The 24,132-nt window shown below is 35.1% G+C and overlaps 1 protein-coding gene across 17 annotated transcripts in view; it reads left to right on the forward strand.

The window, feature by feature from the left end:
* Window positions 1-24,132, forward strand: part of FUT8 (fucosyltransferase 8) — a 312,310-nt gene that overhangs the window by 248,928 nt on the left and 39,250 nt on the right. For all 17 annotated transcript variants that reach the window (XM_045060078.1, XM_011283275.3, XM_045060082.1 and 14 more), the window contains one exon: window positions 2,912-3,149. In XM_045060078.1, coding sequence (XP_044916013.1) covers window positions 2,912-3,149 — 238 coding nt within the window. The remainder of the gene's footprint in view (window positions 1-2,911; window positions 3,150-24,132) is intronic.

Consider the following 24,132-nt stretch of genomic DNA (forward strand, 5'->3'; position numbering starts at 1 on the left):
GCTTGTTTATTCTAGATATTTATTCTGGTGAGCCTAATCTTGTGTTAGACACACATAGGTTTGTTTTTGTTTTTTTTTTCTATTTCTCACTGTCTCTCTGCCTTTTTATGAGCAAGATCTTTTGAATTTTTCACACTTTTAAATATTTTTGTAAAAAATTGGGCTGTGGCTCTGAACTTCTTCAGTGTTTTATTTACTGTTCTCATTCTGATCATTCATTTTCTCTTCTCTTATTGCTAGCCTTGGAGTCTTCCATTGATTACTCATGATTACTCATTCCAGAACCAAACATAGTGGATTCCTTTCCTTTCTACATATTACCTATGACTTAACAGAAAGATTTAATACAGTCTCAATTTAGCTTGGGTTAAGGCACATTAACACTCTTGAATGAAACTTCATTTCATAAACTGTTCATGTCTTTCTCTTAGGACTCGGTTCTTATGCTTGAAGCATTGCATTCTAATTAGACTCAGGAAACACAGATTCCTTAATCTGTGTCTTAAATGCAGATATGTCTTCTTTTTATTAAAAAAAAAAGTCTATAGTTTCAAACGTTTAATTATTCTATTCCTTCACTCTTTTTTTTTCCTTAAAAATATGAAGATTAATGTAAGCTGTAATCAGGTATATTACATGTGAGGTATATGGCATATCTGTACTATCTTTACAATAATTGTGTATATTGAAAAACTATTCTAAAAGAAAAAGTCTACTGAAAAATATATAAAGGATATTTTCTTTTTCATTCATAAGAATTTTAGAAATATTCACGTGCTGTATTTCTTTTTTTTAAAATTTTTTTTTAACGTTTATTTATTTTTGAGACAGAGAGAGAGCATGAGCGGGGAAGGGTCAGAGAGGGGGAGACACAGAATCCGAAACAGGCTCCAGGCTCTGAGTCGTCAGCACAGAGCCTGACGCGGGGCTCGAACTCACGGACCGCGAGATCATGACCTGAGCCGAAGTCGGCCGCTTAACCGACTGAGACACCCAGGTGCCCCTCATGTGCTGTATTTCTTAAAATCACGAAATATCTGACAAATGTTATGTTCTTTATTTGCCCTGCTGATAAACTATTGAATTAATAACAAAGCTGCGGATCATTTTGAGAATGTTCCTTATTCCCAGGATCCTTATATAATATTGGATAGAAAGTAAATGATATTGGTCTCTCAATAACATATCACCTATCCTTTTCTTCCTCTCAAATCTCTTGTGGCTAAAACTGGAGTCTTAAGTAGAAAAGTCTTAAGTGAAAAGAATCAGCAACTCTGGTACTTGATTTGGGAAACTGTACTGACCAAAGCTTGCTGAATTTTATCTGGATTTTCTCAGACTTCTAAGGGTTCTAACTCTTCAGAAGGCTCTTGATGCTATAGGTTATATTTTGATCTAAAAAGATCAGCCTCAGTGACACATTTGAATGTAAAAGATACCTCTTCTGAAAGTAACTGTGCTGCATTTTCCCTTCTCAGCTTTTCCTTCAGAGTCATTTTATACCTTCACCTTCCTAGCTTTTGTTTCTAGGGCTCTGCTTGACAGAACAGATGATATCCTTGGAAAACAGCTGTAGACTTGTGGTTTGGCGACTGCCTTTTTTCAAGGCTCATATAAATTGAGAACTGGTTACTTTGCTTATTTGTGGGAGAAAAGTTGCTGTTCCTCAAGGCACCCATCCATACTCTTACCTCATAGACAGAACAACTTAAACTTCTTGCAGACAGAACAGCTTTAAACTTCTTGGTTAAAGTCCTTGTCAAAACAAAATTTTATTTGAAGAACTAAGATGCCTCGGGATATTTAACAGTAGCCCATACGAATTACAGCAGAGTTGAAGCTTTATAATAAAAAAGATGTCTCTCATTAACTAACCCTATTGCACCCACTGTTAGATAATATTAAGTGTTTTAACTACTTACTGTTCATCTTATAGCAAGGTATACACATAGAAAAAAAGGACCTCCTGATTAAAAATTGGCATAACAATGGGTGGGCATATGGGTGAAATAGATAAAGGGGATTAAGAGGTACAAACTTCCATTTCTAAAATAGTCACAGAGATGAACAGTACACATAGGGAATATAGTTAATAATACTATAATAACGTTGTTTGGTGACAGATGGTGACTACACTTATGATGAGCACTGAGTAAAGAATTGTTAAATCATTATGTTGTACACCTGAAACTAACATTACACTGTATGTTAATTATACTTCAGAGATTAAAAAGCTACTATAACACAGCCTCAAGACAGCCAATGTAGAACATATTCTACATTTTATTGTGAAAATTACTAGTAGCTATCATTATTAGTTGAAAAAAAACAAGTTTTGTAACTGATATTTTATAATTGTTGAACTCATATTTTTTTTTATTCATTGGTTTCACTTCCATAATGAAAAAGTACATTTTGTTTGTGATATCTAGAACTCTGTGGAGATAAGTGGAATTAATAGGTAAATTATAGTTTTTCATTTGAAATGATTTAAGTTTCACGTGGGAAGGTAAGCTCAGTGTGCTGAAGTACAGCTGGCATAAATAAGTTATTTTACTTCTTTCATAATGAGCTCATCAATGTATGCAACTTTGAATTTGGAGATGATCACACTTGCATGTTCTGAGTGATGGAGAAGTGAAAGATTACTTTTTTAATGTAGCTGCGTAATTTCATATCTGTTTAGCGATGTTTCTTAAGCAACTGTTCTTGTTTCCCCTGCCATCTCTCTAAAATAAACGTTCAGCGGATGCTTTGAAATTTAATCCTTAAAGCTAGATTCTTTGCTTAGTAGGATACACTGGGTCAGTCTTGGCTTATATATGATTTTTGACACTTGTCTCTTATGAAGAGAAGATGACCTCTCTTCACCTTTGCCTTTTCCCTGCATCTTTGTCTTTCTCCCTGATAGAATCCCAAGGACTGCAGCAAAGCCAAGAAGCTAGTATGTAATATCAACAAAGGCTGTGGCTATGGCTGTCAACTCCATCATGTGGTCTACTGCTTCATGATTGCATATGGCACTCAGCGAACACTCATCTTGGAATCTCAGAATTGGCGCTATGCTACTGGTGGATGGGAAACTGTGTTTAGACCTGTGAGTGAGACCTGCACAGACAGATCTGGCACCTCCACTGGACACTGGTCAGGTAAGAAGCCTGTGCAGTATTTCACATCTCTGGGTTGAACTGCCATGTTCCAAATTATCAGATTTCTAGGCACAGCTTTATGGCTCGTGGTCATCTTTTTCTCTGGATCTATGACTGCTCAACATAACTAAGGTAAAGTCTAGAATGATATTTTATTTAAAAAGTGCTTTATGACCTGTTTAATTTCTGATGTTCATTTTTATCTGGACTTAGCAAAACCACTAAGTTTTTTTAAGGAATGAAATTTACTCTTTTAATGATGATACACCTTTCACTTTTTAGAGTACTTTCACATTACTGAACTTAATTGATACACGTAATTATCTAATTTGATACTCATAATTATGTAATAAGGTAGGTCGATACATGAAAATCTTCTGCATGCATGAGAATCACCTGGAAGACTTGTTAAGACACTGTCTTCTTATTAAGTAGGTCTGGGGGTGCTGAGAATTTGTATTTCAAACAGAGTTTGCGGGTCCAGGGATCACACTGAGACAGACCATGCAGGTACCTTTTTATCCATTTTACAGTAGAGGACAATGAAACCTAATTTGCTTATGTAATTTTCATTTTATTCAAGAAACAGTTAATGTAAGGTACTATGCTAGACATTATAAGAGGTATAAAGATCATCAAGAAATTTTTCTTTATCTCTAAGAATTTAGTAATAGAGGAAGTAGAATATAGAGTTTCTCACTGCTGATCTACTATTCTTTCTGCAATGATGATTTTTAAACAAGGTCTAAAGTTGGGCTACCTTTTGTTAAAATCCTTGCTTTATGAGTTTGTAATCTTGGGCAAGTTACTAGACTTAGTTCTCTCATCAGTACAGTGAGAGGTAATAATTTACTTACCTCTTTGAGCTGTTGGTAGGAGTAAGCAAAATAATGTATGTAATGCACTTAACCATAATGCTTGATAGATGAACTCTAGTAATTATTAGTTATCGTTAATAGCCTTTATTCATTGGATAAATATACAGTTGAGTACCTACAGTGTGGCAGATACTGAACTAAGTGAGTAGGTGAAATGCTAGGAAGACAATACACGGTCTCTGCAGTTTCATCTTGTGGGAAGTCAACATTTTTTCAAACGGCTGAGGCATCTCTGTTAATATAATTTCTCATGAAGCTGAGCATCTTTTTTCACAAGTTTAACACACTAGATGTAGAATAAGAAGCTTTGTCGTTGGCAAAGTGAGTGACTTTAGTTCCTTTGTTTCTTTTTACCTGTTGGAAAATATCAGATAACCTGACTCTTCACAGAAGTGCAGGAAAATTCATTGGGTAATTTTTATAAAATGCTTTAAGTTGCTCTATAAAAGGTTCTATATGAATTTAAAGCATTCTTTTGTGATGTGAGTTTTGTCTTTCTTAGGATGATTTAGGAGCCTTATTGTATGTATCAACATACTTTTTCTTTGTAACACCAAGTTTTAAAGTGAACCTGTTAATCTAGAACCTTAGCTGATCTTTAATTTTGAGGTTACATCTTCCATTGATCTGGTCTGTAGTTCACAGCTAGTGCAAACAGATTAGATAATCAAGGTTAGGAATATACAGGAAAAGCGGTTCTGTCAGACTCATTGTGGCTAACTTTTTCATTTGGGGAACTTAGTTTAATATCAAGCCTCTTTGTGAAAGTACAGAGCCAGAGTAGGGCAAGGTTCTTGTGTTTAACTGTTTCTAGGGAGAGGCAACTTTGGGGATGGTAGTCAGTTAATAGGAAAGAAAAAGTTGGCCTCACTCGTCTTACCAAATTTAATGTATAGCTTGGCCTTGCCTAGAAGCTACAACTAGTTATTTGATTTAATCCTTTCTCATGCATTTTGTAGGCTGTAGTAGCAACTACAAGATGTGAAGGTTAAAGAGGCTTGAATTTGAAACCTGCATAATTGCTTAAAGTTATAGTTAAACAGGTTCTAGAAATCATTCTTCTTTAATTTATGTGATTCTAAGGCCTAGTAGATACCAGGTGGTTGATTTATCATGCAGCTTATAAATGACAGAACTATGGTTGGCACATTGACTTCCACCTGCCCTCGGTCTACACCTTCCCAGTAAACTCTGGCCAAACACCTTACCCATTGGAACAATGACAGGCACAGAGACTGTGCTGAATGCCAAGGAACGAAATAAAATTACCGATTTTATTTACTACCCGGTATCCTGTAACTTTTTCCAAACCTTCTATATAATTTCCAGTACTTAAGAGTTATCAGTGGTATTTTCTTCTCAATCATTTGCAGTCCCTGATTTTAAAGAAGTCATTTTATCATGGTAGCACAGAATTATAATTTTAATTAATAGGTCTTTCCTTTATCACTACAGGTATTGTATAAAATCATATATTTTTCTTTCTGCTCGCAAATTAAACTGTGCCTGTTGGACACCTTTAATTAATTAAACTAGTGATTATTTTCAATATGCCTGCAGAACTCATTGTAGCTAAAATAATTTAGATGCTAATCTTGTATCTAAAAGAAGGAAGAGATTTATGTTTGGGCTTAGAATATTTTATTTTTATGAAAGCTGTGGTAGCCATCCACTTCCGTTTCTGTTTATATACGTTATCTGTATATGTACCTTTTGGAAAAACTAACCTGTTTTTAGAATTAGAGGAAACAGAATGAATTTTAATAAGCTCTTTAACTTTAGTTCTTTAGTTAGCCATAAATCAACTACTACATCTGTTATTGTAGTGACTTGTATAAAGAATCTTGGGATATTTCCCCAGGCACCATTGCCATGAAATTATTATTGTTTATACACACTTGACATGATGTGCCTGCAGGTGGAATTTAGTTGTTTCTATTGAAATCTGTCACCAGTACAGAAATTAGTATGCACATCTGATCATTTCAATAGCTAAATCATACCTTGTTGTAGGTTGAATTGTTTTTTTTTTCCCTTCATTATTTAGGAAACCATATTCTTTATAGTGATTTGGCTAAGTGAAGCAAAATATTCAAAATTATGCTTCCAGTTAAAAATAATAATAATGATCTTTCCCATCACCTATGGATGTTGTGTCTATTCTAAAGTTGCTGATAAAAGGGTCAGTTTATTTTTCTGTATCACAAGATATTTCCTAAACCTGAACTGACTGCATGACTCTTCTAAATAGATTCCTTATGATAATTCAGAATGGAATCTTGGTGTTTAATGGTTTGAAGTATCTTTCAACAATTACTGATTTTTTTAAATATATATTCACTATTTTAGGCTATTATGATGACCAGCTTCTAAAATGCTTATCTAGTTGATATAAATACTCTTGAATAGATATTTAGCAACAAAGAACCTCAACCATTTAAACTTAGTTCTCTACTGGTTTTTCCATTCTAAATATTAAACATTTATTCAGATTAGTAGTTGAAGCACTTTGGCTGTTTTATATTTCTTTCTCTTGTCTTTTCCCACTGTCTTAATAAATATGTAATAAGTTGAACTGACTTAATTTGGTAAATCGAATTAGAAAATTTTCTTTTAAATGAAAATAATGACTAGTAAACAAAAAAGTTTCTAAATATGGTAAAATTTAATGCCCTAGAGATGCCTGATTTAAGTACATCTTCAGGTATATTGCCATTTGCAATATATAGTTATCTAAACTGGGTGGTTACCTTCTCTCCATACCTCATTTCAAAAAGGTTTTGTTCAAAGAGTTTTATTTGTCATTCTTATATGAAGGCAATCTTAAAATAAAAGTAATTTAGGAAAAGCACCTGCTGTGTGCCAGGCACCATGCTGGACTATGTGAAGAAGACACACATAGTCCCTGCCCTGTCAGGGGCAGCCTAGGGGGAAAGGCAGGCAGCTGAATGGACCCTTAAAATATGTTATGATACAGGTAAGTTGATAGGACTCTGAAGCACTTACCTAACACATATTTGGGATTATTCTGGAAGAATTTATTTATTTATTTATTTATTTATTTATTTATTTATTTATTTATTTATTTTTTAATGTTTATACATTTTTGAGAGAGCGAGTACAAGTTGGGGTTGGGGGGAGCAGAGAGAGGTGGACAGAGGATCCAAAGTGGGCTCTGTGCTGACAGTAGAGAGAGCCTGATGTGGGGCTCAAAGTCACAAACCACAGGTCATGACCTGAGTTGAAGTCAGACCTACTGAGCCATCCAGGCACCCCTGGAGGAGGTGACTTTTAAGCTCAGGCCCAAAGTATGAGTATGAGTCAGCCAGGTAGAGATGTGGTAGAAGAATTTTCTGTTAGTGGGCACAACATGTGAAAAGAGGTGAGAGAGCATGGAGTCAGTGGGAGAACTAGAAGTAGTTCATCATAGAGTTTGATGATTGAGAGACTAAAGTTTTGTTTTTTTTGTTTTTTTTAGGTACAATTTTTATTTTTATTTATTTATTGGTTTTTAATATGAAATTTATTGTCTAATTGGTTTCCATGCAACACCCAGTGCTCATCCCAACAGGTGCCCTCCTCAATACCCATCACCCACCCTCCCCTCCCTCCCACCCCCCATCAACCCTCAGTTTGTTCTCAGTTTTTAAGAGTCTCTTACGCTTTGGCTCCCTCCCTCTCTAACTTTTTTTTTTCCTTCCCCTCCCCCATGGTCTTCTGTCAAGTTTCTCAGGATCCACATAAGAGTGAAAACATATGGTATCTGTCTTTTCTCTGTATGACTTATTTCACTTAGCATAACACTCTCCAGTTCCATCCACGTTGCTACAAAAGACCATATTTCATTCTTTCTCGTTTTCTTGGCTCCTTTTTTAATTAAAAAATTATGGTTTCATTTTTAATATTTTTTAGGGTTTACACTTGGTAAAATTTTTAAAGCTGACAAACACTACAAACTCATAAAACTCAGAAAAAACCAACATAATATTTTGATTAATTAACTATCTAAAACACTTCTATAATGCTATTTTCCCTGCACTTAAAAATAGGGTAATTTCTATATGATAACAATTTTGCATTATCATTTTATATGCAAAGAATAGAAGGGTAATTCAGTCTTCTAGCTTGGTTGATCAAATTATTTTTCCAGTTTTATTGAGATATAACTCATAATATCGTATTAGTGTAAGGTATACAACCTATAATTTGATATAAGTATATTTGATATAAAATATAGTTAATACAGTAAATTTAGTTAATATCCATCACTTCACTTACATTTTTTTTCTTGTGATAAGGACTTTTAAGATTTATTCTTTTGGCCACTCTCAAATATACAGTATAGTATTGTTAACTATAGTCACCATGGTGTACGTTATATCCCCAGAACTAATTTATCTTTTAATTGGAAGTTTGACCTCCTTCACACTTTCCCTCCATCCCTACCCTTCCCCACCTCTGGCAAATACCTGTCTGTTCTCTGTTTCTGTGAGTTCGGTTTTTTTAGATTCCACATACAAATGAGATCATACAGTGTTTGTCTCTCTCTGACTTATTGTCACTTAGCATAATGTCCTCAAGGCCCATTCATGTTATCACAAATGCTGGTATTTCCTTCTTTCTCATGGCTGAATAATATTCGTGTATGTGTGTGTATTTTCTTTATCCATTCATCCATTGGTGGACATGTAGGTTGTTTCTGTGTTTTGGCTTTTGTGAATAATGCTGCAGTGAACATGAGGGTGCATGTATCTCTTTGTGGCAGTGATTTCATTTCCTTCAGATACATACCCAGAAGTGGGATTGCTGGATCAACATGGTAGTTCTACCATTAAAGTCTTTAAGCAAATATCTCTCATTATATCAAAAGGAAAATCTTTAGCAAGCAAAGCACAAATTAAATTATACTTCAAATTTTCCTGTGAAACTAATATTTTTAACTTTTATAAAAGTACTAAGATGTCTATTAGAATTATCTAAATGGTCCAGCCGGGGTATCCTTAATAACAGCTAATCTCATGTTGACACTGATAAAATAATGAAGTGGTTAAGAGTCCATAAGCATAATGTACCTATTAAAATAGACTATGGATATGCTTCTATGTGGCATTTTTACAGTAATATTTTCAACCTTTGATGATTGATTAATAGAAACTCCAAATAAGTGAAAATAATATTTTAGATCCCTTATGCTGCAAAAAACATTTTGATTTCTCTGATTAGGTAATGTGATGAAGAGGAAAAGATCCTGGACTGTGAGTTTGACCATATCAGATCTCACTTCTGTTATTTTTAGCTTTCTGAACGTCGGCAATTAATTGTAGCTTCTGAACTTCAGTTTAGCTCTATGAAAAGCTCATGATACTCAATACCTACCTCCCTATCAACTTTTATAGGCTGTAATCACAAGGGGAAATGATAAAACCATAACAGGTATTAAGATGATTTTCATATACAGTTTATTTTCATTGTGTATGTTTGGTCCCCAGATTTTAAAATACAAACATGATAATGGAATATATTGTTAGATTATAACTTGCAACAACAGGAAAGTTATCTTTTTACTGTAAGATGAAAATTAAGCCTTTATAGGAGCTTCATATAGTTTTTTCCTTTTTAAAATTGTAGAATTAAATGAAAAAGTTGAAAGAGATTGAGAGAGGAGAAAGAGCTTCTGAGAATAACATCTAGACATTAAAATATCTCTGTGCTTAGTAAACCCACTATTTATCATAATAAAATTCTGGACCAAAGATTCTCCCCCGAAGCTACCTTACCCTCATCTCAATATTTTTTCTATACCAATACACCTCAGATAGAAGATTTACTCCCACCTATAACAGTGGCTAACAGTAGTTAGTGGCTTTTAAACTGGTTGAGTTTGGGGCTAAGAGATGGTGGTACAGGGAGAATGGCTTGGAGAGTGAGTTGGTGCCATACATAGTTGAAAAGCTAGCTGTCCAGGCTTCAAGATTCTGATGGGTCTCTCTGCCCTGCATCCGACTCCTCTGAGAATTACCTGACCTAAACAAGTATCATTGCAGGTGCATCAGGACTTTAGTTTCAACTGTATGACTTTTTTTTTTTTTGTTATTCATGGTTCATAAAAGAAAGAAAGATCTTTGTTTCAGCAGTGTAAAATACCAGTTAGATTATATGTATGTCTCAGTAGAACTCAAACTCCTTTTCACTGTGACATTTCCTTTATCTTCAGCTTCCCACTTAAGGGCAGAAAAAGAAGTCTTTGATATATCATTTATAGTTATGAAATACAGAAATACAGGATTAGAGAGCTGAAGCTTTATCCACACAACAGCCTTGCCCAGGGTGAGCCCACGTAGATATTTATTTCCAAGTTTATCCTACAAGTGCTTCTCAAATTGAGTTACATGTAAACCTGGGGAAAGTGAGTCAGAGGTTTATAAACTGCCAGGATAAATGTGGCACATTTTCCTGAAAATTGATACAATTTTATTTGCTGGCATATAAGTTAAATTATTTTCAGATAATAAAACAAACAGGATATGTAATGGAGTGAAATGAAAAATTTGATCAAACTTTAGCCCATTGGTTTAGGCCAGGCTTCATATTCTTAATAGTATCTAAGTTTACTCTCCTCTGCTATCGGGAGCATTTTGGTGGAAAACTTTAAGAAGCACCATTCAAATTCTATTTGAATTTTTAGCTTATTTTATCTTTACGGGGAGACTCCAGAGGGCAGTAGGGCTTAGATGTTCTGGGTTATTTACACAATGCCAAGCACTTTATCAGAGCACAGTAAATGCAACAAAAGAAACAAATCAAACCCACCTCTCCTGCATCCTGGTCCAAATCTGTTACCCTGCAAGCTGTGTGAAGCACTTTTGCCAAATCGTAGATTTTGTTTTTTTTAAAAATGGTTTATCACTAAGAATGAATCTTTTTAGCGATATATTCTGGCCTTTTTAGACAAGGTTCTGGCAGAATGAGTTCACAGATAGAAAGCGGTATGATTTAGAAGTAACAATACATAATTAGCATCAGAGTCATTGTGGAGTGGAAACAGTTTCATTGGCAAAGTTTTTGAAAATCCCTTAAGTCTAGTTAGAACGTATCCAAGGTTGCTAGAACTAGAAATAGAATCCAGGTGCTCTTATTTCCTATGGGATGTCTGGGCCACGTGGCCATGATACCTGACTCAGAAATTATCAGTGTTTTTGTAAATACTGATACACCTTTATGTTACAAGTGTGTTTCTTCAAGATTTGCTATAAATTGAATTATTATAAAGCAAGTGATGTTTTAAACATTTTAGTGGAGCTTTTTAAAGGATTCCCAAAGGAAATCCTTTCCTAAAGGAAAGAATCTTTCTCCTAATATGATCTAGTAGTCCCCTGATTCATCACTTGTTTTTCATTCCTTCCTTCCTTCCTCCCTCCCTTCCTTCCTTCCTCTTTCAAATGTTTGGATTTTTCTGTTTTTCTGAGGCACACCTATGTAAGTCTTTGAGGCTCTGTCACATTTGGCTTTGGATCCACACAGCAAAGTATATAAAAGGAAGAATGAAGTCTTTTAGTAGCATTTGGATAAGAGTTCTATGTGTTTAAAACATGTAGATCACATTCAAGTTTAGAATGGTTCTGCAAATAAGATAACTGTTGAAATGCTAAAGAAAGTTAAGAATGCCTCCTAGCTCTTTTGGTTAGTTTTATATGCAAGAGTTCTGTGTATGATATAAATCTAGAATTTCTTATCTTTCTTCCTCATGTTTGTATAAATAATATGGTAATCCATGGAATAGGAAAAGATAATAGTCCCTGATCTTTAGTGCAATGATATATATCCTTTTTCTTCCCTCCAAAAGGATGTTGCTGAGTAAGAAGGCTCAGTAGAAGTTTATACATTAGGTAACACTATAAAATGTATTTTATGCATATGTAATTTAAATAATAGATTTTCCTTCTCACACATTTTCCTTATCTTTAGCAGAAGGTCAGAAGCAGATTACAGAATTATAAACATCCCTAGCTGATACTTTAGAGATCAGTATTTTTCCTCCTATTTAGCTTCCCAGAAAGCAAGGAATAAAAATATTCCTGACAGTATTGAAAAGGATTAGGTCTGAGTTCCCTACCTTTTCCAAAAGAGATACTCCTTTTCATTCAATTAAAGTTTAATCTACTAATATAAGTAGCCTTTAAACAATGCAGATTATATTCCCTAGAAGCAAGAAATTGCAGATAGTAATGCTATAAGTCAAAATGATTTTCCCAAAAGACATAATATTATAATTAGGATTATTATAATTCTTGATTAAAAATCATACATCCATCTTACATTTTTTAAAGTACAACTGTTACACAAATACTGCATATTTATTTAGGTATAAATATAATTAGGTATAAATATATGTTTATATTTATAATATTTTTATAATGAAGTTTCTGACCATGGATCACCCACGTAAATAAGGTGGTACACTAGACATCAAGTGAACCGTTGAGTGTTTCTAGATGCTGTAGGAGATATAAAGATAAATAAGACCCAGTCCTGCCCTTCAAGAATGTGTATTGAGTATGCTAAGACCTATAGATCTGTAAATGTAACAGAGGTAGGATATGCTAAGTGTCATAAGGGAGATACAAAGTTCTGTAGGTCATCAGAGGATAGAGAAATTGTTTCTGGCCAAAGGAATTAAAGGCATCACTGGGAGCATAATTTAAGCCTTTAAAGAATAAGGAAAGGCATAGTCTTTAAGGGCAGGTCAGTGTTATCGATTGGGAATCAGGAGTTACTAACCGTGTGACTTTAGTGTCCCACAACCTTTCTTAATATCTGTTCAATGTACCTTATGGAATTATGAGGATTCAAAGTGATAATGTATTTGACAGTGCTTTATATATAGTTTAAACCACCATGTGTGTTTTTATTAGCACTTTAGCTTTATAGGAACAGAGCAAAATAATAAAATAACATAATTCGGTCATGGGATTTTAGCAAGGGCTTCTTTTGAGAAACTTTTAACAACCAAATTAATGAAACTTAGAAGTACTCAATGCAGAACACCTGGGTGGCTGAGTCAGTTGACATCTGACTCTTGATTTCAGCTCAGGACATGATCCTAGGGTTGTGGGATCAAGCCCTGTGTCGGGCTGCACACTTAGCATGGGATCTGCTTAGGATTCTTTCTCTCTCTCTCCCTCTCCCTCTCCCTCTCCCTCTCCCTCTCCCTCTCCCTCTCCCTCTCCCTCTCCCTCTCCCTCTCCCTCTCCCTCTCCTTCTCCCTTCCTCCCTTTCTCTGTCTCTGTCTCTGTCTCTTTCTCCCTCTCCCTCTTCCTCTGCCACTCTTCCCCTCTCGTGTGTACTCTCTCTCTCTCTTAAAAAAAAAAAAAGTACTCAGTGGCTTTTTGTGAAGCTCATTCAGAAGTGTAAGTGAAAACAGAAGAGGTAAATTATGATAGAGAGACAAAGGAAAGATAACCATCCCCTTTGCTCATCCTCCATGGAAATCCAGGTTTAGTTCCCCAGCCCACATGAGGACCATTCCCTACTCAGATTTTACTGAGATTCTCCAGTAAAATCCCAATGTCTAAACTGATTGAGCACCAGCAATATCCTGTCAAGGAAACCTGACCAATTCCCCTTAATTTTGGAGGACTAAATCTCCTTCTTAGCTAGAGCACTGACCCCAATTAGAAAACTGTCCTGACAAAGCAGTTAGTCTTCAGTTCTTTAGCTGTGTAAGCTGATAGGATGATGATTTTGGGAGGCAAGAAGGGGACTTGGAATAAAACATACTGTCTTGGAGCTCTAATATTTAGGTAATACTAAGAGAAAGAAGATTTCTGTAAAGGTTCTTTTGTGTGGGAGCTGTGTCAAAATTAATGCTTAAGAATCTGAACATACCCAAGGTGTTAATTTTCAGGTAACTTGCCTAAAAGTGGAGGTAGACTTTGGTGAAGAAGGTTTTTCAAAACAATGGCAATGGAATTGAGCAAATCATAAGGATCTGATTATTGGAAATACATAAAAATAAGGGTCTTGGACTGACCATCCCTCTGGTACCTTACCTGTCTGTCTGTTGACTAGATGGAACTAGATGTGCCAGACCAGCAGAGATTATGTTTAGGTTACGAACCCAAAACATTGTATTGAAGTACTGTAGCATGTTCCTATGCTCTCTAGTTTCGGGATATTAAATACCTTATTTGAAGTTATTTTTATTATATGTCTAGACTGTGGCTAGGAATGGACTACCCTAAAACACTCCAGTGGGATTTTGAGGCATGATGAAAAAAGCTGTTGATAAAAGGGTTCATTACCAGTATTTTCCTTTTTCTGTTGCCACTGCCCACCTTGCTATATCCACTGAAACTGGATAGTGGGACAAATGAAATTCGGGAATTGGCTGATTTCATAGCTGCTTCTGCTTCTACCTCTGGCCAGTCTTAATCCATGCAATTCAGAATATCCAATAATAGGATTGGCAAAAGTAGACATTGTACTCTGTGTCCCCCCTTTTGAAGATTATGTCCAATATGAACCATGGGTCCACCCACATTGAGATGTTAGAATCTGTAGAGCATTCCATGTGCATCTTTTGGAAATGTCTAGCCATTAGTACCTGGATTGAGTTTAGAGGATAAGATAGCCTTTGAAGAGTATGATTTCTACATTTTAAAAGTAATGTGGTATTTCTGTTTCAGAGGAAAGATTATCTTATGGTAGGAACAACAAGAATTCTTAGCAAGGAATTGGAGAAAAAGGAACCTCTTGCACTGTTGGTGGGAATGCAAACTGGCACAGCCACTGTGGAAATCAGCATGGAAATTCCTCAAAAAGTTAAAAATAGAACTACCCACTATCCAGTAATCACACTCCAGGGTATTTATCCAATAAATACAAAAACACTAATTCAAAGGGATATGTGCACCCCTGTGTTTACTGCAGCATTATTTATAATAGCCAAATTATGGAAGCAGCCCACATGCCCGTGATAGATGAATGCATACAGAAGATGTGTGTGTGTGTGTGTGTGTGTGTGTGTGTGTGTGTATGTGTATTATTTCAAGTGTTTCCCGTTGTAAACAATGATTAATGGATATCCGATATCTTTGTGCATGTCTCCTTGTGCATGTATACACAAGTGGAGACTTATTCACCCATAAAAAGAATGAAATCTTGCTATTTGCAACAACATGGATGGAGCTAGACAGTATAATACTGAAAGCCAAATAAGTCAGAGAAAGACAAATACCGTATGATTTCACTCATACGGGAAATTTAAGAAAGAAAACAAATAAGCAAAGGAAAAAGAGAGAGAGAGACATGCACAAACCGAAAAACAGTCTCTTAACTATATAAAACAAACTGATGGTTGCCAGAAGGGAGGTGGATGGGGAATGGGTGAGATAAGTGATGGGGATTAAGGAGTGCACTTGTCACGAGCAGTAGGTGATGTATGCAAGTGTTGAATTACTATATTATACACCTGAAACTAATAAAATGCTGTATGTTAACTATACTGGAATTTTAAAAAAAGGTTACTTTATGGCTTGTCATGAGTCGCCATCTTAAACATACCCACTTATATTATACATGTGTTAATAAGTGAACATTTAGTTCATTCCTACTGTATTTTATTGTATGTATGTGTCATGATTTGTGTATTCACAAATTGTCCTCATTGATGGACGTTTAAATTATTTCAGGTTTTTCCCACTATAAACAATGATTAATGAATATCTTTGTGCATGTCTCCTTGTGCATATGTATTTCTCTAAGGCAGTGCTTATCAAAGGTTTTCACATCTTACCGTATGTTAAAAGATACTTTTACTGGCCTTATTATCTGGGAGGTGGTGGAATATGGTAAAGCTACAGAGATCTCTGTGGCAGTGTGTTACAAATAAAATCTTATGCTCTAAAAAAGGGGCAGGCAAACTGTAGTCCTCAGCCAAACTTAGCTCACCACCTATTTTGGTAAATAGTTTTACTCGAACACACCCATGCCCGTTTGTAAACATCATGTCTATGGATGCTTTCATATTACAGTGACAGAGTTGAATAGTTGCAGCAGAGACCATATGGCCTGCAAAGCCTAAAATATTTACTGTCTGGCTTTTTATAAAAAAAGTTTGCCGACTCCTACTCTAAAATAATAATTACCAGACAAATACAGTTTCAACCTCTGTAAATCTGGGAATGGTTTTTTTAAATTTGACTTTTCCATGTACTTATTAATGTGAGGTAAAATTAATTTATGGTGAAAGAAACAGATCTTAAATGTATAATTCAGTGAGTTTTGGTAATGTAACCAACACCCTTATCTGAGTCTTATTAATTTTTAAAATTTGGTTGTTTATGTTTTTATTTTCAGTTTACAGAAGGAATGTGTGTATGTATATGTGTGTTTCTGATACAGATTTTTGATCAGAAACATGATATGTAAGAATTTTCTCTCAGTCTGTGGGTTGCCTTTTCATTTTCTTAACAGTGTCTTTTGAAGATCAAAAATTTTTAATTTTGCTTAAGTCCAGTTTATCAATTTTTTTTCAAGTACTATAAAAGTTAGTGCTTTTTTATCATAAGAAATCTTTGCCTATCCTAAAGTCACAGAGATATTATTTTATGTTTTCTTCCAGAAGCTTTATTGGTTTGGCTTTTAGGTTTATGTCTGTGATCCCACTCATATTAATTTTTGTGTACAGTATGAGGTAAAGTTTGAGATTCATTGTTTTCTGTATATCTAGTCAGTCCAGCTTTATCTGTTAAAAAATTTGCCTTTCTCCATTGAATTGTCTTGGTGTTTTGTCGAAAATCAGTTGATAACATATGGGCATAATATCTGGTCTCCCCATTCTGTTCACTGCTTTATTTATGTCTGCCCTCACACCTTAAATTTTTACCTGCCATCAAATATTTTGCAGCATGTTGATTGGAAAGCTGTACATATGCCTAGAAGTGGTATATTGCTAGGTCATTGTAAACTATACATATCTTTATCTTGTCTACATATGCCTAATCTCTCTGTGGGACAACTACTCCAGTAGTCTCCTAACTGTTCCTCTTGCTTTCAGAATCTATCTCCTTTTAATCCATTCTCCACACTGCCATCAGAATGATATTTCCAAAATCAAATACGACTTTGTTTCTTAACAAATCTTCCTTGGCTGCTCAGTGTCTAGAGAGGTATGTATAAACTCCTTACTTAGCAACTAGGAAGTAAGCCCCTCTCATATCCCGCCCACTTCTTAAAATGTTCCCCCATACTCCTGATTTCACCAGTCTAGCTTATTTCTTGAGAAAATTTATTTCTTGAGAGTTAACTGTTAACTATTTCTAGTTTATTTCTTGAGAGTTATGTACACTTTTATTTTTATGCTGGGAACATGCTGTTTCTTTCTAGAATGTCTTTCCTCTATTTCATTGCATGAAACCCTATTTATCTTTTAGTATCATTTCTTTTGTGGTTCTTCTCTGCAGTTGATCTCATGTTCTTATGTATAAATATAGTATATTTAAATAGTTTGTTTATATATCCCTGTGACTGTATTGTGAGTTCGTTGAGAAGCTTGTCTGGTTTATTTTTGTCTCTTTTTTGCCAAATAGTACTAGCCAATAGTTGTTACTCAGTTGTTAGTTGTTTGGGGTTTCTTTTTAAGTTAAATTGCCTCTAAGCAAAATGATGCTTGAAAAATTTTAGTCTCCCTTTCCAAATCTACCAGCTAAAGAAAATGTAGCCCAATCAATGTGACTCATAGGTTTCTGATGAGAGGAACAAATGAGGCAATCGGCATAGAAAAAGGTTTGTTTGTTTCTTTTTAAAGAACATGATTTTTTAAAATTATTTTATTTTATTTTTATTTTACTTTATTTTAAGGCATGGAAATATTTGAAAAATGCTTTAAAATATGATGGCCTTATTGTTGGCTTGTAACAAAATTCCAATAAAATTTAACCATCTTGGTGTCTTATAAATTTTGTTGTGATAGAATTTCACTTTCACATATTTATATTAGTTAAAATAATCCAAATATTAAAAGGCTATTTTAAAATTTTTATCCCTAATATTTTTAGTAAATCATAAAAAATATGCTCAGTAAAACAGTAAAACTGAAAATAACTAAGAAAATAGTTAACATTGAAAAACACTAAGTTAAAAAAATAGCTAAGTTTAAATGTACTTTATGTACTAAACAGGGCATTTTTCCTATACAAAGTCTTAGCTACGTATGTATATGTCTGTCTTGTTGAGCCTTCAACTCAGTAAACATTTATTAAATACTTCTCAGTTCAGGCATTATGAAAGTGATATTATATATAGCATAGCTAATATTTAGTGAATCTTACTATGTAACAGTGCTTAAAACTTTGCATATATTGTTTCATTTGGTATTCACAGTAAACCTATATTGTAGGTACTGTCATTATCCACATTTTGTATAGATAAGTAGTTTGCCAGAAGTAATAAGAAATCCTCAGTCTAACTTCAGAACCTGATCTCTAAACATTATGCTCAGGATCAGCAAACCATAGCCCCCAAAGCCTGATTTTATAAGGCCTGCTACATTTATAAAGTGTTTTTAAAAAATATGACAGAGGGGCGCCTGGGTGGCGCAGTCGGTTAAACGTCCGACTTCAGCCAGGTCACCATCTCACGGTCCGTGAGTTCGAGCCCCGCGTCAGACTCTGGGCTGATGGCTCAGAGCCTGGAGCCTGTTTCCGATTCTGTGTCTCCCTCTCTCTCTGCCCCTCCCCCGTTCATGCTCTGTCTCTCTCTGTCCCAAAAATAAATAAACGTTGAAAAAAAAATATGACAGAGATGTATATGGCCTGTAAAGCATAAAATATTTACTATTTGGCCCTTTACAGAAAAAGTTTGCCAATCTTAGTATAGATGATAAAAACAGAGTCCCTGTTCTCAAGAAGCTTCCATTCTAAATAGGAGATTAACACAAACAGAATTGCTTGTTAGGAAATTTTTTAATTAAATTGAGGAAATGACAGGATTGGCTTTATTATTACTACTCAGTCTGTTTTTGTAAAGCATGGCAAGGATATAAACAATGAATGTCACTGAAAGATTTGTACTTTCTAAACTAAGCACACAAGAAAGTATTAAACTATATCAGGAGATGTATTTTCTGCTAACACGATTTGTAATATGACAGTTAAATAATTAATCAAATGGTTGGATACAGGGGAGTTTTTCTCAAAAAGAGAGAAAAGGATAAATTACTCCATGCCAACTGAACAGTATTCCAAACACCAAAAATAAAATCAGGGGAGGCAAAGATTCTATAAGTTTACAGTTTGTACAGACTGGCACCCATTGTATGAGTAGTATATGTTATGTATATATTCATGACATTTAAAAAATCTGGCAGTAGCCTCAAGCTATTTTTTTCTGAATATCATGAATATTAATATGTAATTATTGAACTAATTAAAGTATATACAGATAACTCCCCAGTCCCTAGTCTGCTGGGTATATATAATTTAAATGTTTCTCATTTGATTAAATTAAATCTCTTTTTTGAACATTTTTCTTAGCCTGAAAAGAAATGTATATGTGATAAATAGCAGTTTTGGTTTCTGTGTTCTGTGTTGGTGCAGGTATTTTGTTTGGCATTAATTTTATATGGAAATGTATATTTGATGGCATTTTTAGTTGTTTAACAAAAGACTGATACATGTTTTACTATAACAACTGTTAGTATGCCCTTAACTATTTATTTGTACATTATCCTCTCTATTCTAGTCGTGGAATTATCTATGTAATTGAGTAAAAATAGGAGTGGCCACAGATGCATAAGAAAACACTTCTGCAAATTATTGCATTTGCCGTACCACTTCTTTTAATGTTTTTATTTATGTTTGAGACAGAGAGAGACAGAGCATGAGCAAGGGGAGGGCAGAGAGAGAGGGAGACACAGAATCCCAAGCAGGCTTCAGGCTCTGAGCTGTCAGCACAGAGCCCGACACGGGGCTCAAACCCACAAACCGCGAGATCATGGCCTGAGCTGAAGTCGGACGCTTAACCGACTAAGCCACCCAGGCGCCCCGCCATACCACTTCTTAAAGACTATTTTGCAGTTCTGTCCTGTTGAAATGAATTGCCTGGGTCTTTAGAGAATGCTGAGAAGATTTAAGTAGAAGAGAGGGAAAGGCATCATTTGGAGAAGGTTTGAATGAAGTTTTTTGCGTTGTGGTTAAAACATACTCTGAACCCTCTATCTAGCCATGTCAGTCTTTAAAAATAACAGAAGAAATCGCTCCACAACTGTATGTTGATAGAATTGTTTCTTGCCAAGGACAAACTAGCATTTTCAAACTATTGCTTTTTTAGTAAAACATAGTATGCTGTTAGCCAGTTTTATGCTTAATCAGTTTAATTTAATCAAATGCTGTTCTGTATCAGGGACCACAGAGAAGAAATACTCACATTAAAAGACTGTTCAGTCTGTGGGTTTTTAGAAAGGCCATTGTTGTTTCTCCTGTCCTTCCTCCTCTCTGTGTTTAGGTTTGTGACTGGCAGAAATAAGGAGATGGTAAAACTCAGACTTTTTTTTTTCTTGCTTGACATTTACCAACTCTTTTGTCACTGGAATGTGAGAAAACACATTTTTGCAATCTGCCACTCAATTTCCCAATTCAAAAAAGGAATTTGGACATATTTTTCCCTAGCAGCACTACATGGAAGAATTCACTTTGTCTGTGGCCATTACATAAAACAGTAAGAATAATGCAGTCACCTCTCTCCTAGATTAAACCAAAGAAGATGTAGTTGTAGATCATTTAAAATAGTACAGTCAAAAAGTCACTTTTCCTTAATTTTGAATAGTTCTATGCCATGCTGTGGTAACTTAACACAAGGATACAAAAATGATGTGTGGAGGTCCATAGTCTATCGTGTGGATAAGACATACCTCAAGAAATAGAGAGCTTTTGTGTTTTTGTTGCATGATGGTGAACAGCTGTAACCATCAGCTAGCTTGCCCTTTTTGGCAGCTGGCTGTTTTTAGCACTTAAAAAAAACTGCATGCTATTTGCCTCTGGTGCCTGGCATTCTTCAATTAAAATTTTAAATGTATTCTTATCGTCCCCTAACACAAAGCTCACTTATGCAGTCCCAAATCTAGCCTGAGACACCTGTTCTTGAACCCTTTTTTTCTTTTTATTCAAAAAAGTTTAATGTGAAATAAATCTCTGTGCTGTGTCATGCTTGAATAAAGAAAGCATACATTACTATAATGGGACACGATGAAGCTACTTAGATGGGCTTACATGAATGGTTGAGGTCTATTAATAGATATGAGATATTATTACACCAAAGCCATTTCAATAAAGGATTAATGTTAATTTTAAGAGTTTTGTTTTTGTTTTGTTAACAGTTTGGGAGACAATAAATAGGGATAGAGGCTTGATGAGGTATCACTTTGATATCTTGTAAGCCTTAAATTTCCATCAAATAGGAAAGAATAAAAAACTATTATATATGAAGACAGATTTTATATGGATGTTTGCCGTAAAAGAAAAAGGACTTTGGAAATGCTATCTTTCCACTTACCTCAAATGATAGCCTTCAGATCAGTATTGACCAGAAAAGTCTTACAGTTGTGAACTTGAAAACGTCTACACTGAAGTAGAAATTAAGTACATTCGTATAGAACAAGCTTCTTCCCAGGGCAGGAGTTTCAGTTAACCCATGACTCATACTTCATTGAATTTAAGCAGTTCTTCCATCTAGCCTTACAGTTGGACTGAGAAAAGCCTTTGATTTAACAGAATGTTCTCTTTGTATTTCAAATTTGTGATAAATTTAGCCTTTGTTAGTTAGAGATTCCATTGAAATCTTTCTAGGCCTACTTTCCTCTTCAATCAAAGGAAGCACCTTATCTTTTCCCATAATTAATCATTTTTATCTCTGATATCCTTTTTTTATTTTATTTTTTTTATTTTTATTTAAAAAAAAATTTTTTTTTCAACATTTATTTATTTTTGGGACAGAGAGAGACAGAGCATGAACGGGGGAGGGGCAGAGAGAGAGGGAGACACAGAATCGGAAACAGGCTCCAGGCTCTGAGCCATCAGCCCAGAGCCCAACGCGGGGCTCGAACTCACGGACCGCGAGATCGTGACCTGGCTGAAGTCGGACGCTTAACCGACTGCACCACCCAGGCGCCCCAATCTGATATCCTTTTTTTAAAAAAGAGCTTTCCTCATTTATTCTTTCCAGAAAATGACTCTAAAAGGAGGTAGCATGATTTTTAATTAATATATGACAAGAAAAAGGAGGATTAGAGATTATCTTAACTGGACAACAGTGTCAGAGATCAGGATTTTCTGGATTTAATTTTATCTGGATCAGATTATTGTTCTGTTGATGGTAAATGGTTAATGGTAAATTTATTCATTGCATTTGGCATATTTTAAAATAAATTTTTAAAATACAAAGCAATGAACACCCATTGTTGAAAAACCCAGAAAGTGTAAAAAATGTAACAAAATAAAAATATATAGATATGTGTGTATGCATATTCTTTTAGGTCTTTTTTGAATGCATTTTTTTTTAATTATATACTTTATTTCTTAGAACAGTTATACATTTACAGAAAAATTTGTTAGAAAGTACAGAGTCCCCATATGGTCCCTCCTTCTCTTACTCCACCAGTCCACCATGGCTCTGTTTCCCTGTTATTAACATTTACCTCAATGTGGTACATTTGTTACAATCAGTGGACCAATGTTGGTACATTATTATTAACTATTATTCATAGTTTACTTTGGGGTTCAGTCTCTGTGTTATATAGTTATATGGGTTTTGCCAAATGTATAATGTTATGTATCCACCATTACATAATCATACACAATAGTTTCACTGCCCTAAAAACCCCCTCTGTGTTCCACCAGTTCACTCTCACTCCCTCCCTTCAACCTCTGGCAAGCATTGATTTTTTTTTTTTCCTGTCTCCATAATGTTGCCTTTTCCAGATTATCATATAGTTGGAATCATTATGAAGTCTTTTCTGACTAACTGCTTTTTAAGAAAAGTTCCTCCGTGTCTTTTTTGTAGCTTGACAGCTCATTTCTTTTTTGCTGAATAACATTTAATTGTATGGATGTGCTACAGTTTTATTCACATATTGAGGGACTTCTTTTTTTTTTTAATTTCAAGTTAGTTAACATATAGTGTAGTATTCGTTTCAGGAATAGAACTTAGTGATTCATCACTTACATATAACATCCAATGTTCATTCCAACAATTGCCCTCCTTAGTGCTCATCACCCATTTAGCCTAACCCCCCAAAGTCCTCCCCCTTCCAGCAACCCTCAGTTTGTTCTCTGTATTTCAGAGGGACATCTTGGTTGCTTCCAATTTTGTGAAATTAATAAATAAAGCTGGTATAAACATTCATGTACAGGTTTTTTGTGTGAGTATAGGTTTTCAAATCATTTGGGTAAATGCTTAAGAGAGAGCTTGCTTGGTTGTCTGGTTAAGACTATGTTTAGCTTTGTTGTTTTTTTTTTTTTTTTTTAATATATGAAATTTATTGTCAAATTGGTTTCCATACAACACCCAGTGCTCATCCCAAAAGGTGCCCTCCTCAATACCCATCACCCACCCTCTCCTCCCTCCCACCCCCCATCAACCCTCAGTTTGTTCTCAGTTTTTAACAGTCTCTTATGCTTTAGCTTTGTAAGAAACTGCCAAACTATCTTCTAAAATGTCTGCTTGGGCTGCTATAACAAACAAACAAACAAACAAACAAACAAAACAGACTGGATGGCTTAAACAACAGACATTTGTTTTCACAGTTTTAGAGGCCGGGAAGTCCAAAATCAGAGTACCAGCAAATTTGTTCTTGGTGAGAGCCCTCTTCCTGGCTTGCAGGGGGCTGCCTTCTTGCTGAACCTTCACCTGATAGAGTGAAGAAACTCTGATTCCTCTTTCTTTTCTTACAAGGGCTGCAGTCCCATCTTGGGGGGTCATCTCCTCATGGCCTCATCTAAGCCTGATTACCTCCCAAAGGCCCCACCTCCTCATACTATCACATTGAGGATCAGAACTTCAACACAAGAATTTAGAGAGGATACAAGATTTGGTCTGTAGCAGTAGCTTTA

Source organism: Felis catus, chromosome B3 (genome assembly GCF_018350175.1).
Source record: "Felis catus isolate Fca126 chromosome B3, F.catus_Fca126_mat1.0, whole genome shotgun sequence".
Lineage (NCBI taxonomy): Eukaryota > Metazoa > Chordata > Mammalia > Carnivora > Felidae > Felis > Felis catus.